A 14,795-nucleotide genomic window follows, 5' to 3' on the forward strand; every position below is an offset into this window, starting at 1 on the left:
CAAGTTGCGCATTATAAGTTGGATGAGAAACTGTGACCTGCGCACTGCAGAGAATTCGACGCGAAGAATATTCGGCGTTTGATTAGGAAAGAGCGTATCTAATTTTTACGTTTCATATTGTAATTTGTTTCTCTATGCCTGAAGACATACCGTTATGATTTGTTTAATAAATCCAGCACGTTGAAGAACTTGCGTAAATCTTCACGAACGTAAATAGCGACCCACATTTCATTTAATCAAACGTTTCTCTCGGGCGCATTATCAAACAGCCAGAATGTTAAAAGACCAAAACCAATGTAACAGAGGTTCGTCTTGATTAAAAGCCCAGAGATATGCAAAATAAACACAACGTCATTCCAAGATAACTATCTCGAAATAATTACATCTGGAGGGAGGGAAGGTGAGAGAGAAAAACCCACTGAACGATTTCAAGAGGCTCGTTCGAGTGGAGATCAGATCATCGACCTCAAAACCAATCTAGTTGAGAAAAAAGTCAAATGAAAAATGCCCGGAAATTTTTTTGTATATATATATATTAGAGTGGCGCAAAAAAAAACGACTTTTTTTTTTTTTTTTTTGAGTCTCGTGTGACAAACGTTAGTTTTTGATGTTTCAAGAGCCCACTCCAAAGGACAGCTCAAAAAAAAAATTTTAAGAGGTCGCTCCAAATTTTAAAAAATGTCAAAAATCGTCAAAAAATTAAATTAAAAAGATTATGTTTTCATTATTTTGTTTGATTTTTAATTCAGGTCGTGGTTTATTGTTATCGATTCTTTCTTACTAAATTGGAGAAAAAAAATTTATGAAATTTTAATATGAATATTAAAAGTTCGCTCGAAAAGCTCTAAAGAAATGCACTAAAAAATTGAAAAAAAAAATTATGAGCGACTTTTCAAAATTCAAATTTTGAACTGAAACTTTCGGAAACTTATTTTTTTTTTTTTGTCTATGAAATTATACCGTAACGACGGAAAAAAAATCGATTTTTGACGATTTCTGACGTTTTAAAAAATGTGGAGCGATCTCCTAAAAATTTTTCTCTGAACTGTCCTTTGGAGTGGACTCTTAAAACATCAAAAACTAACATTTTATCACACGAGGCTCAAAAAAACTAAATAGTCGATTTTTCGCGCCACCCTAATCTATATATATATATATATAAAGGAGGGCCAAAAAAAAAAAAAAAACATTTTTCTTTTTTCTTTAGTTACCGCGGAATTATCGTTCAAGATGACGAAAAACAAATTCTGATAAAGTTTCAGCTCTTAATATTAATATTCACAGATGCCTTGTCGTGATTTTTGATTTCTCATTTGAATAAGACGAGATTTTTTTTTATTTTGAATTTTATTGCGTTCTAACGGATTAGCGTGGTGTAGAATCCAATACATCTTCTTGATGGAAATTGAACGATCTAGAAAAAAGATCTGATATGATTTTTAGCCATGTCGAATCGTTTAAAAGTTATTCAAGGTTAAAGTTCAACCTTAAATGGTATACGATGACTTACAAAATTTTTGTTATATTTTATCACGAAATAATGGCCCGAAAATATAAAATATCATATGTTTCGTGAAGTTCATCAAGTGTTTTTTGATAAGACATTAAAATTTTAACGAAATACTAATAATCGTAAGGAAAATCGATTTCAAAGTTATCAAGCCTCGACCATATTACTTCATTGTATTGAACAGTTCAATGGTTGAAGCTTGATACCTTCGAAACGGCTCACCTTACGCAAATCTTCATTCGGACCTTTTTTTACTTATTATTGTACAGTGATTCGTTTACGAGTAACAAAATTCCAAAGTTCAGAAAAAATTTATCCCATGTTACTAAAATGGAAATAAAAAATTGAGAATCACCACCTTTAAATAATAATATTCTTACTCGTTCGTTACTGTAACGATTTTTCAATGTTCTTTGAAAACAAAAATAATCGATTTTTTTTTTTTTTTAAACACTCCAAGAAGTATATATAGTATATATATATACATATACATATATAATTATAACCTCTTGATTAATTCAATGAATCGCAAATGGAAAAGTTTTTTTCTGAAGGTATTCGTGAAATATTATTGTGAAACTCTTTCTTGGCTGGATTTTTATAACGATATCATTTCACGGTTCAGAAGTTATCACAGATGGATATTGGTCTTGAAATGAGCAATTAGCTTAATGGAAATCGGTAGAAGTTATTTCTCTTTCCAATGGAGATCCGAAGGTCCGACAGTTTTCAAGTCTTAAAATGATGAGGGTTCCAAAACTCTGGCACCTCATAACTAATTGATCCAATCGCTGTTCCGTTAGTTGGAAATTTCTAAGGACTATATATATAAACTTGGAATAAAAGCTCACGTATGAAGTTTCGAGTGTTGGTGTTCGCTATTTTGATTCAAAGAGCTTTCATTCCGTGTTCTCAAAATCAACTCGATTTTTCATAAAAATTTCATAAAAATCGGTCACATTTTTTCCTACAGAATTATGGATTTTCACTCCAATTTTGCATACTTAATACCAAATCTCAGATGTGATAGCAAATCCTTCAAAGCGAATCTGTACACTTTTTCCTGGAATCTACTCCGAATCAGCTTTGCCATTGCCGTGCTGAACACTTGAAAAAAAGGATCAAACGAAAGGCCGATTACCGCATATTTTTCCCAAAACCATAAATTGAACGAACGAGAGAAATGGCAAATTTTCTGGGGAAACTCCTGGTGCGTTGATGATCCAGTATACCTACATAAGCTTAACTCTGGCCAACGAAGAGAAACGTTAAGACAGAGGCTCAAGGTGTAATGCCACTTGATATGTGGCAGCAATTTATCGGCCCCATAGAAATATGTCTGGACAGATGGAAAGTTGGAAATCCGAAGAGAAAACGTCCGAAATCCTCGAGCACACCTGAAACTCGATATGATTCCGACACGTCGATTCAGACGTGAGTTTGAAACGTGTGTGAAAGGCTGGATGCAGGCGGCAGCATGAGGCGCATGGAATCAGGTAATCGGCTTGGCGCAGGCGCCAGCGTCGGGACGCCGGGCGTCTCGGGGAGCCACGGAGTCTCTTCAAGTCTTCATTCGAAGTTGACACGCGAAACGCGTCGTCCACGTCGGTTAGCCTTCGTTCCTCCGACAAAACGCGCGACTTCGCGATAAGGTTTAGAGCCAAAAGTGAACCAGAGGATGATATAGAGTGAAGAATGTCAATCCGTGAGCCAAAGGATTGTACAAAAAACGCGCCCCGTTACGGTTCAAAAAATACGGACAAATGACTGTGAGGAAGAAGAGGTGATCACGAACCCTTGATGAACCAACGATCACCAACTTAAGGGACCACGACAGTTTCCAAAGCGGCTCAACGCCTGCGACGATTTGGATGACGTGACGATAGAATGTGCAGAAAACCAAACCTCGATCAGTTTTATCAAGCACGTAACAAATCGTGACCTGAACGTCTCTCTTCAAGGATGAACTTCACGAACGAGACAGCGGAGTTCGAGGAGGAGGGTGGTTTCAGCTGTAGCTTAAACGGTACCCTGGACGCCTTCCACACGACGTACATCCAGATCCACGGATACGCGAGTCTTCTGGTCTGCCTCTTCGGCTCGGTGGCGAACACGCTTAACATAGCAGTGTTGACCCGTCGGGAGATGAACTCACCAACGAACGCGATCCTGACTGGACTGGCAGTGGCCGACCTCCTCGTCATGCTCGAGTACATTCCGTACGCCACTCACATGTACCTTCTGCACCGTCCACGACGAGAGCAGTTCACCTACCCTTGGAGCTTCTTCGTCCTCTTCCATTCGAACTTCGCCCAGGTCTTCCACACGATTTCGATATGGTTGACAGTGACTCTGGCCATCTGGCGTTACATCGCGGTCGCTTTTCCCCAGAAGAACCGCGAGCTCTGCAGCATCAACAGAACCATGTTGGCAATCGCTGGTGCCTACGTGATATGCCCGATAATCTGTGTTCCATTGTACCTGACCTTCAGCCTGGAGTCTCGGACCGTTTTGATCGACGGGAGTGGAAACACGCTGGATTTGAACCAGACCAACCATTCGCTGCCAGAAGATGCTGTGAACACGACGTTGTACTTCGTCAACTACAGCCAGACGGCCATTGCCTACCCTTTTCTGAGGATAATGAACCTCTGGATTTACGGTGCCGTCATCAAGATCATACCCTGCATCGCTCTAACCATTCTCAGCCTTCAGCTGATCCTCGCTCTCGTCGAGGCCAAGAAACGTCGGCAAAAACTCACCTCCGCCGCCCTCGTCAAGACTGTCAACAAATCTACCGACGCCAACGACGGGAAAAAAACGCGGAAAAAACCATCCCGCCATATGGATAAGGAACGACAAACCGACAGGACTACCAGAATGCTTCTAGCCGTTCTTCTCCTATTTCTCATCACTGAATTCCCCCAGGGTGTCATGGGTCTTCTCAGCGTCATGCTCGGTGCCAGGTTCTTTGACACCTGCTACGTCAAACTCGGTAAAAACACATTCAACGAGATTATACATGCTCCGTTTATCTATGATTTACCTTCTTGCATCACGAATCGCGTTCGACGTGTCTAGAGTTAGTTTATCGGTACAGAATACGATTTTGTTGTAGGTTAGAAGCTGGGGGGGGGGGGGGGGGGTGAAATGCATGAAAACGATCGTATGAATTTTGTTCTCTTCTTCGGAATTCCCTCTCATTGCTATTGACAGGTCTTCCTTACTTCCTTTTCGTTGCATCGTCGACGAAAGACGGAGTAACGGAAGTAACTGGTCTCATAAAATTTTTACCGCATTCTTTATCCGATTAGTTTCGCAAAAAATGGGTAGCTTTAACGAGTTTCTGGTAAAAGTAACTTTTCAAGTGAATTGAAAAAAAAACTCGAATTCCACGTTTCGTGACGATGAAAAGTAATCCTATTTAGTTTGGGGAAGAAGTGTACGGTGCGTGTTACGTTGCGCCTGTGTGTTGTGGATGAAAACACGTGTGTGAAAAACGCGAGGAATTAAGTTTGTGAAAAAGGGTTGCGGATGTGTGCGAAATCTCTTTACCAGTCACGTGACACGCAACGTGATGTATGCTAAAATACGACAGTAGAGTGAACGTAGTTTGGTCGAAAAAGTGTCGATTCAAAAATGATGCTAGTCTGTCGAATGCTTGTTATGAAAAAATTTAAAAACAACTTCGAACCGAAAACTTCCAGTTATTCACAATCATACGAAGATTATAATTTCGTCGGTATAATTTTTTTAAACGAAAAAATGAGAATTTCATTTACTTTTTAAGTAGGTATCATTCCTCAGATTATTTCCAAATTGATTTTCTATCAATTGCCTGATACAGATTCGTCGCAGTTAAACTTTTCAGTTACGCATACATTAATTTTGAATAACTTTAAATGATTTCATATCGCACGAGTACTTTAGTTGTTGTTGGCTGGGGTTTGTATAACTTTAGAAGCTGTCAGTCAGCTTGATTTTGATAAGATAAGTGAACCTCTTTGAGATGGGAAAAAATACTGGAAAAAAAAGCTTTAATTCATAGTGAACAAGCCATAACGTCAACGACCGCAAAAGCGCTGCATGCGTATGATAGATAGTTTTTAAAAATAGATAAAATGCAATATCGTCTAGCAAAAATTATAGCTGTTATGAAATAAATTCTCTAAAATAATTGGTTGAGAGTTTATATAGTGTAATTGTGATTTTATTTCGAATACAGCGTAATAGTTAGTTTATTAGAAAAATAGTATCATAAATAATAATTTCTTAAAAACTCAAAAAACCAAACGAAATAAAAGGTTTTTTAACGGTCAACTGAATTTCGAATTTCGAATAGAAATGACTAAATAACATAACATGCAAGTAATGATCGATTTTTTTTTAATACAAAAACAATTTGAACTAATGATTAACCGATTCCTTCAATCAGAGTTTTCCAATTTCTTAGTTTTTTCCATTCTTATTCAATATTCGAACATAGAAATTGACGGGATGTATTATTACAGCCGAAGAAGACTTGAGTCTTCGATAGAAGAAGAAGAAAAAGAAGGAAAAAAAAAATAAAAATCCACACACTTATTACTCAAAACGTTTTGTGCAGGTGGGCACTAAATTACTTTATGCAAACTTTTAACGGCGTGTCTATGTAACTAAACTCGTTCGAGAGATACTTGAGAGTGAAAAAAATTTCAACACGGTAAATTTGAACACTCTATGACTAAGCAGGTGAAGAGTGTCCGCTTGATAATGGATGAGACAATTTTTCACGATTGAAAATTTAAGCTGCTCTCGAGTGATATCAGCCATCGGCTAAATGACGGAACGTCAACGGCTGCGAGACCATTTCAGACCAGAATCGATACCGTGAAATTAAAGTCCGTAAATGGGTTGGTGGTACATCAGTACCTACGAGTACCTCCGCGTTTGGAGTGTCAACTTTTACGTCCTGGGAATATTTCAAGCACCTACACTTAAAAAACTGCACATAAAAAAAAGACGATTTTTTTTTTTTTTTTCTCTTATGGTGTCCAAAAATTGATAGTATCCCTAAAACCAAAAATTTTGGCGCCAATATAAGCTCTTAATATCAATCGTAAGATTTGCCTCTATCCATTTCTTTATTTTCTATTTAAATGACAAGGGAAATTTTTTTTTTCATTTTTGAATTTTTATTACTTTGGAACGGTTCATCATATCAACAATCTGAAATAAGAAATTTGTAGGAAATTTCACGTTCTACAAAAAACGTCTGAAGATAAAAGTTCCTCAGATCAACCGTTTCAAAGATATCAGCGGTCAAAAATAACACTAATCAAAAATTTCAAATATTTTCCAATAAAACTACAAAAAAATATCATGTGCCATATTTATATTATTATTATATTATATTAGTTTAAAGTCTCAGGTTAACAGAATTAAAGTAATTTTACATAAAAAATAATATAAATATGGCATATGATATTTTTTTGTAATTTTATTGGAAAATATTTGAAATTTTTGATTAGTGTTATTTTTGATCGCTGGTATCTTTGAAACGGTTGATCTGAGGAACTTTGATCTTTAGACGTTTTTTGTAGAACGTGAAATTTCCTACAAATCTCTTTTTTCATATTGTTGTTACGATGAACCGTTCCAAAGTAATAAAAATTAAAAAAAAAAAAAAAAAAATTTCCCGTGTTATTTAAATAGAAAATAAAGAAATGGATAGAGGTGAACCTTACTATTGATATTAAGGGCTCATATTGGCGCCAAAATTTTTGGTTTTAGGTATATTATCAATTTTTAGACACCATAAGAAAAAAATAAAAATTCGTCTTTTTTTGAAACACCCTAACCTACACTGACCTTTTTCCTTTCGGTTTCTCTCTTCTTCCAAATAGTATCATTTTATTTCCAACAGTTTTTTTCATTCGATTCAATCCACTCTTTTTCATTTTCGTTTTTTTTTCACCCGCGGTAAAAAGGCAACCACGTTCCTTCCTTCCTTATGCTCTGTGAAATTTAAAGAAAAGTGGAAAACTATTCAAAGTGTAAATTACAATTATGTAGGCCATTAATTCAACTCGGTTAGAAAAGGCGTTTTGGAAACTTCAGCTGCGGCTTCTCGTGGCTGTTAATGCCTCGGAGAAAATTCTCTGTATAATAAAATCTCGAAATCTCTGAATTTTAACGGTTCCTGTGCGTAAGACGCAACGAGGTTGTGTAGAGGAAACTTAAGAGGTGTAAGAAAAAAAAACATTCCGGGGATCGGGAAAAAATATTTGAGATATTATTTATGAATTCAACCATATGGCGTCTTGAATGTTTTGTTTACGCGTCAGTTTTCGTCATTTTTGTAGATGAAAAACGTGGGAATGCTGACTTATAGAGTCCCCTCTCTACGTAAAATATCAAAGTTCACTTGACTAGCTTTTGAGAATGTAATAACAGTAAAATCATCGCGAAATAACGTGACGTTTTTATTGTCATGGAAAAGCTGTAAAAAAGGAGACGTAATACGGATAAAAAGATCGAATCAATTGAGCGATTAATTTCCAATTAGACTTCCAGTGATTCGATCAGATTTGCTTCACATTTTAAAAGCAAAGCACCGGTGTCGGTATAATTACTTTAGCAATAAATCAATTACAGAAATTCTCTCGTGTTTCCGTTATTTTCTTCTTCATGTTTCTGTTTTCTGTTGCGGAATACGATCGCTTGAAAACCGCATGCGGTAGAAAAAGTTTAGACTTTTGAGGTGGTTTCAACGAAGGTTTAGAGTCGACGGAACTCGATTGGTTGAAATATTCACAGAACACAATTCATTGTCAATAAAGATGTTAATTAGGATAATTTTATGGCAGAAAATTTTTTATTCAAAAGATTTCGTTGGAAAGAAAAATGAGATTAAAAAAAAAAATTCATAAATTTATTCCAATTTAGAGTATAAAAAGAAAGTTGATAAGCAGAAATAATACAGAATATCAGCTTTAAGTTAGACGACCAGTTCTTGCGCTTCTATATCGCTGTGATTGCAGATACTAAAAAATCTGGTTATTACAGTTAGGTGAAAGGAATAAAGAAAAGAATACAAGGCTGAAAATAATTGAAGTTAAAAACGGTGGAAAGCAATACGATACTCTGATTAAAGCTAGGGTTAAAATTTTTTTAAATATTAATTTCCACCAACCTATGGGAAGATTTTTACTTTAAAAAGTAAAAATCTATTTCTAGCTGCAATCTAGATATTTATTTATTTACACTAATTGTAATACATGGAAATTATCTAATTTTCTGATCTTTAAATCTTACCATTTACGAAGAGAAGCTGATCAATTTTATCACGGTTTCAAATTGAACACTTACAGAAAATAAAACATGAGCCAAGGTACTTTTTGTGTAAAAAAAAAAAAAAAGTTTGGTTTTTCCGTATATGGAATCCATTTCACGGTAGATCCTCAGCAACTGCTGAAAAACACGTTCTTTCGACATTTTTATTCTTCCGTACGTGCAGAGTGAATAAAAATAAATTGTCTCAATTTTTTTGTACCTATGCGAGTAAGAAGTACGTATTTGGAGTAAGTATGCTGAAAGATTTCAAGTGGGATAAAAATAGGATCGTACTTAATCGATATAAATTTTCAAGAAATATTAAATGTATTAAAAAAATTCAAAATTTCTGGAATATTTATACAAAACAATTAAATTATGATTCCATTTTTATCATGCTCTAAAAATATCAGAATACACTCCAAAGTGTCAAGCTTTTCACACCAACAAATAGCAGTTTAAATTCTTTTCTTACTTTGCACATACCTACAGGATTAAAAATATCGAAAACAACTAATCATCAAGTAGTTCCGGACGATCTACTTTAAAATGGATTTCGTATTCGGAAAGATCGGACTCTTTCACTCAAGACGTGAGATCATCTTTCTTCCTGACGACTGGAAATCCGAAAGCAAACGTTCTTTTCGACTTTTTAAAAGCGAATGTCAAAGATTATGATGCAAAAGAAAAATATCCAAAATCAAACCTTACAAAACGTGACGTCAGTAAAATATGAGACTTTAATATTATTGTTTAAAAATGGTAATTCTCAATTTTCTATATCTATTTAAATAACATGGTAAGATTTTTTTCTGAACTTTATTCCATTTCATTACTCGTGAACGAATCGCTGTACAATAACAAACAAGATAGATTTTTATAGAATATTGAACGCTCTATAAAAATGGTCTGAATGAAGATTTGCGTAAGGCGAGCCGTTTCGAAGTTATTAAGCCTCAACCATTGAATTGTTCAAAATAATAATGTAATATGCTCGAGGCTTGATAACTTCGAAACGGCTCACCTTACGCAAATCTTCATTAAAACCTTTTTTATAGAGCATTTAATTTTCTACAAAAATCTATCTTGATTATTATTGTCCGGTGATTCGTTTACGAGTAATAAAATTCCAAAGTTCAGAAAAATTTACTCCCATGTTACGTAAATGGAAATAGAAAATTGAGAATCGATACCTTTGAATATTAATATTCAAGGCTCATATTTTAACAGGATCTTCGTTTAAGGATACTCTAGCGATTTTTGAATGCTTGAAAAAAAATAGTTAATTTTTTTTTAAACACTCCAGTATCCAGCATATCCAAATTTTCACCCTAAAAAGCTGATCAAAAGTTGGGTGGCTCGGTCCACACAAATGCTGATACCCGTGAGCCGTTTTATGGGGTCGCAGGGTAAGGAGGGCTGATTCCCACGAGACAAATAGTTATCCCTTGACCTCGGAACTCTGGTTCCCTGGAAGATAATCGCACGGCTCGTTTGCATGGTTAGAATTTCATCCTCCTGCGAGATCCGAAAGTTTGAGAACTCGTTTGAGATTCGTTATTTAATCACGTGTAAATTTATCTCGGTCAACAGGTGAGGTGATGGACATCCTGGCGCTGATAAATTCGGCGATAAACTTCATCCTCTACTGCGCGATGAGCCGACAGTTCCGTACGACGTTCAACCAGCTTTTCGGAAGATCGAAACTCTTCGGAAGATGGATGCCGATACCGCAGCATGGAGAGAACAACGGTAACACGGGAACAAATCACACGGTCACCCAAGTAACGCAAGTCTAGCACAGGCGTTTGCGGAAAACGACTGCATGCTTTCCCGTATGAATTTTCATGCCGGTTTTTAAACGAAAATCCAGCTCAAATCCTAACTTTAATTAATTATACGAAACTACGGAGTTTCGTATTCAAATTGGACCACAATCAGCTCCTCTTAATCCTTTCATCTCACCAATGACACGACTTAATTTTGTCAAATGTGAGCAAAACATACCGGCAACTTCACTTTAATTGCCAACTTTAAAAACTTGACGTTTCCTTAAACTCGGTCGTATGTTTTCTATAGAATCCTACAATATATAGAGTCTCTTTTCTTAAAGAGGATGTTATATTATTACAAAGGACCGAAGAGGCGAAATCGCTTTTATTAATCGTAAAGAAGAAATATTTTTTTAATATATAAATATATTTTTACCCATTCGTCAAAGTGAACCTTTGCCAGTTTTCTCAGTGAGAGAAAAAAGTGAATCATGGGTTTAATACAACATAACTGGCTTGGCCACATACCTATATATATTAGGGTGGCGCAAAAAAACCGTACATTTTTTTTTTTATTGAGTCTCGTGTGACAAAATGTTAGTTTTTGATGTTTTAAGAGCCCACTCCAAAGGACAGTTCAAAAAAAAATTTTTAGAGATCGCTCCACATTTTTTAAAACGTCAGAAATCGTCAAAAATCGTTTTTTTTTTTTCAATTTTATTTCTCGTTACGGTACAATTTTATAGACAAAAAAAAAAAATAAGTTTCCGAAAGTTTCAGTTCAAAATTTTAATTTTGAAAAGTCGCTCATAATTTTTTTTTTTCAATTTTTTAGTGCATTTCTTTAGACATTTTAAATGCGAGCGACCTTTTAATATTCATATTAAAATTTCATAAATTTTTTTTCTTCAATTTACTATGAAAGAATCGATAACAATACACCACGACATGAATTGAAAAAAATCAAACAAAATACTGAAAATATAATTTTTTTAATTTAATTTTTTGACATTTTTTAAAATTTGGAGTGACCTCTTAAAATTTTTTTTTTTGAGCTGTCCTTTGGAGTGGGCTCTTCAAACATCAAAAACTAACATTTTGTCACACGAGATTCCAAACAAAAAAAAAATAGCCGATTTTTTTTCGCCACCCTACTATACATAATACATATACGTATATATATATATATATATATATATACGCATAATCGTTACGAAAGTAAGACGTAAAGTGTGTATAAATTCGAGAACCAGTTATAATTATTATCATAAACGAAGCATCTCGAGGTGAAATTTACAGAACGTGTCAAGTTATGTAAGGGAACCCGGTACATCAGACACATTTTTTCCACATATAATCTCGAATGCGCGCGGAGCATCGCGTGTTTATTTTAATAGAATGTTGAGCCAAGAGTTAACGATATATAACCCAAGTATAATAAATATATTTATTATACTGCAGTACCTACATGCGGTTCAAAGGATAAACAATTTAATGATTTATTTACTCGAACGCACGCACATCGCCCTGCAGTGTGACGCAATTTTCGTCGATCAATCACCCGGCGTTATAAGGGAAGTGCGTGAAGTGATCCCTCAATCAAACTCCGATTTGACGTTTTGCCTATGTTTATGTATTTATTTATTTATTCATTCGATTTCAAATCTCTGCGGGGAATGCATAAGCGCAGCGCTAGCTACATCGGAAATCGCGTAAATTAAGGATGCGTCGGAGGTACAGTCAGTGAAAAAAGTGGTCTATAAACAAAACGGGATTAAAGAAAAATTCAGGAAATATCACAGCAGTTGGTAAATAAAAATATCATCGTGAGACGGGTAAGGTTTTTAAATAATTTATTTTCAACATTCACTCCTCGTTACGTTAACAAATCCGGAGAGACAAGATTATTCTGTCGTTGTTCATCGTAAACTCCGTACTGGTCATCCGATTCTGTTTACCAACAGTAATTTTATTCGTGAATGAACTTCCTGTAGATCGTCTGAATTAGATTTTGGATGCCGATGATGTATTTGATGATAATTAATGATAAATTTAATGATTCCCCTCCCCTCCTCTGATGAGTTGAAGAAAAAAAAAACAAGCAGGAAAAACAGTTTTTTCGCGATCCTTCTCATTACCATGAAAAAAGGGAAAAGTCTAGTGGAAAAGTTTTGAAAGAAAAATTGGATGAAAACAAATTTCTGAAAATCAAATGATTTATAAAGTTTTTATTTTTAAATAGATATATGTATAAACTGGAAAAAACATGGCCGTTTATTTATAAAAAGTAAAAAGAAGGAAAAAATATACGTCGGGAAGTAAAATATTGATGAACAATTTATTTCCGGTGGAACCGGAAGTTCAAATTAAACTGAACATGGGGATTTTGTAGACGATCTTTACTGTATTCATTTCTCAAGAAAATAACTTATTATTCATCAAGATCATCCGATCTGTATGGATTTTTTGATAAAAAACGTTGTTGTTGATATGCGGATGTTTGCTGTTGAATTTGAGTGTTGAAACTATTTTTTTTTCTAGATCACAGGAACTTTTTAAGTTGATTATACTAAACTTGTGATTAAAGTAGACTTCTTTAACCTTTAATGAGTCACGTTTTCATTCCGAAACAGTTCTGACCTGTGTTAAAAAATGATTACTCGACGACCTGATTGATCATGAATTTTGAAAAATTCATTTTTCGCATTGCCCGAAATAATTATTCAGTGAATTTCCTGCACGAAAATATAGGCGCGCGGAATTTAGTCGCGCAAAATGTAAATTTTTTTTGAAATACGAGCGAGAAAGAAAATGACAAAAAAAATTGAGTGACAACAGGAAGGGGCTGAGCTTTGCAAAAAGCACACACTCGAATCTCAGCTTGCATAGCAAACGCGTGTCGTCACACCTTGAAAATTATGCGTCTAATTCCGTTCATTGAATTATACTTATTTAACTATATATCGCAGTATACACGTGAATAAAGTTTAAAGCGAGTATACGCAGTTCGAAATAATAAATTAAAAACAGTTACTGTATAGAATTTTTTCCGAGCTTCCTACAAGCCGGCTAAAATTACGTTCGTACTAGTAACAAACCGTGAATCAGTTGGTCGTAAGCTTTGGCAAAATATTGCTTCCGAATAAAAACTCGCGGAGTAGGTATACTAGAGTTAAGATAATCCGACCCGATTCTCCGTGAGCAGGATATCTGCCGATAAAATTTCCATATTTCTTCATTCACTGCTGATCTGTAAGGCGGAATATTCTAGAGAACCTTGCGAAATTGCTGAAACTACGAAAACCAGACTGCTTGAAATTCGGAGCAAATAATTGACTCTCTGAAATAACCAAAATGCTCCTTGAGCACAGCCAAAGAGCAGCAATTTGTGTATTCGCTTATTTTGTAGCAAAACTTTGACTACACGAATCAGGAAGTATTATATATTCATCTCCATGAATTTCTTGTTCAATTAAAAAAGTTTCTTCAACAAGGAATGCAAATTTTCACAGAAGAAAATGCTAGACGCGTGAATTGCTCAGTTTAATTTCATAATTTTTTTCATGTTTATTGCTCGAATTTTTTCCTATACATTATAAACGCTGTTAAAGTCCAAATTTGATTTCAAACTTGTAACTCAGATCGGCGACCAGTTAGATAATTTTAATGCATAATGATAATAATCATTTGTGAAAAGTTTCACTTCGTTGAATATTAATTGAAATTATATTTCATGTGTGATAAAAAAAGTTCATTCAGTTGAATTCGAATTAATATTAATCAATTCACTAAACTGACTGACGTGTCAATTCATCGAGAAATTATTACCTTGCTAATAATATTGGTAATTGCTAAGAGTAGGTGGCGGTATGACAAAAACGTATACATAGATACGTGTCCTCGCGTTTTTTACCCTCATACGTAGTTTCTCGCATCGTCAATTCCGCGCTGAATCTGAAATTCAAATCAGATCAGTAGATATGTCCGCTATCTGCATTAGGTATACCATGCAAGGCGTTATAATGTAGATTTTGACTAGGTTCAAACCGAGAATATTGGTCCTGGGACACGTAGAACACGCGTGCACATTGCACAGATAGTGCAACCGACCATCAATATCAATTTCCCACAGTAGCGTGGTGTGAGTATACATGGTGTGTCTAAAAGTACAGATTCTGTCTCCAAAAAAGTTTCTCTCT

General features: G+C 35.1%; 1 protein-coding gene across 1 annotated transcript; it reads left to right on the forward strand.

Moving 5' to 3' along the window:
- The first annotated feature begins 3,392 nt into the window (after nucleotides 1–3,392).
- On the forward strand, nucleotides 3,393–10,881 carry LOC124410230 (G-protein coupled receptor dmsr-1-like). Its single transcript, XM_046888442.1, has 2 exons — nucleotides 3,393–4,505; nucleotides 10,418–10,881. Exons 1-2 carry the CDS (start codon nucleotides 3,473–3,475, stop codon nucleotides 10,621–10,623), a joined length of 1,239 nt encoding a protein of 412 aa, XP_046744398.1. The 5' UTR covers nucleotides 3,393–3,472; the 3' UTR covers nucleotides 10,624–10,881.
- Nucleotides 10,882–14,795: the final 3,914 nt, after the last annotated feature.

The sequence above is a fragment of the Diprion similis genome, chromosome 9 (assembly GCF_021155765.1).
Source record: "Diprion similis isolate iyDipSimi1 chromosome 9, iyDipSimi1.1, whole genome shotgun sequence".
NCBI lineage: Eukaryota > Metazoa > Arthropoda > Insecta > Hymenoptera > Diprionidae > Diprion > Diprion similis.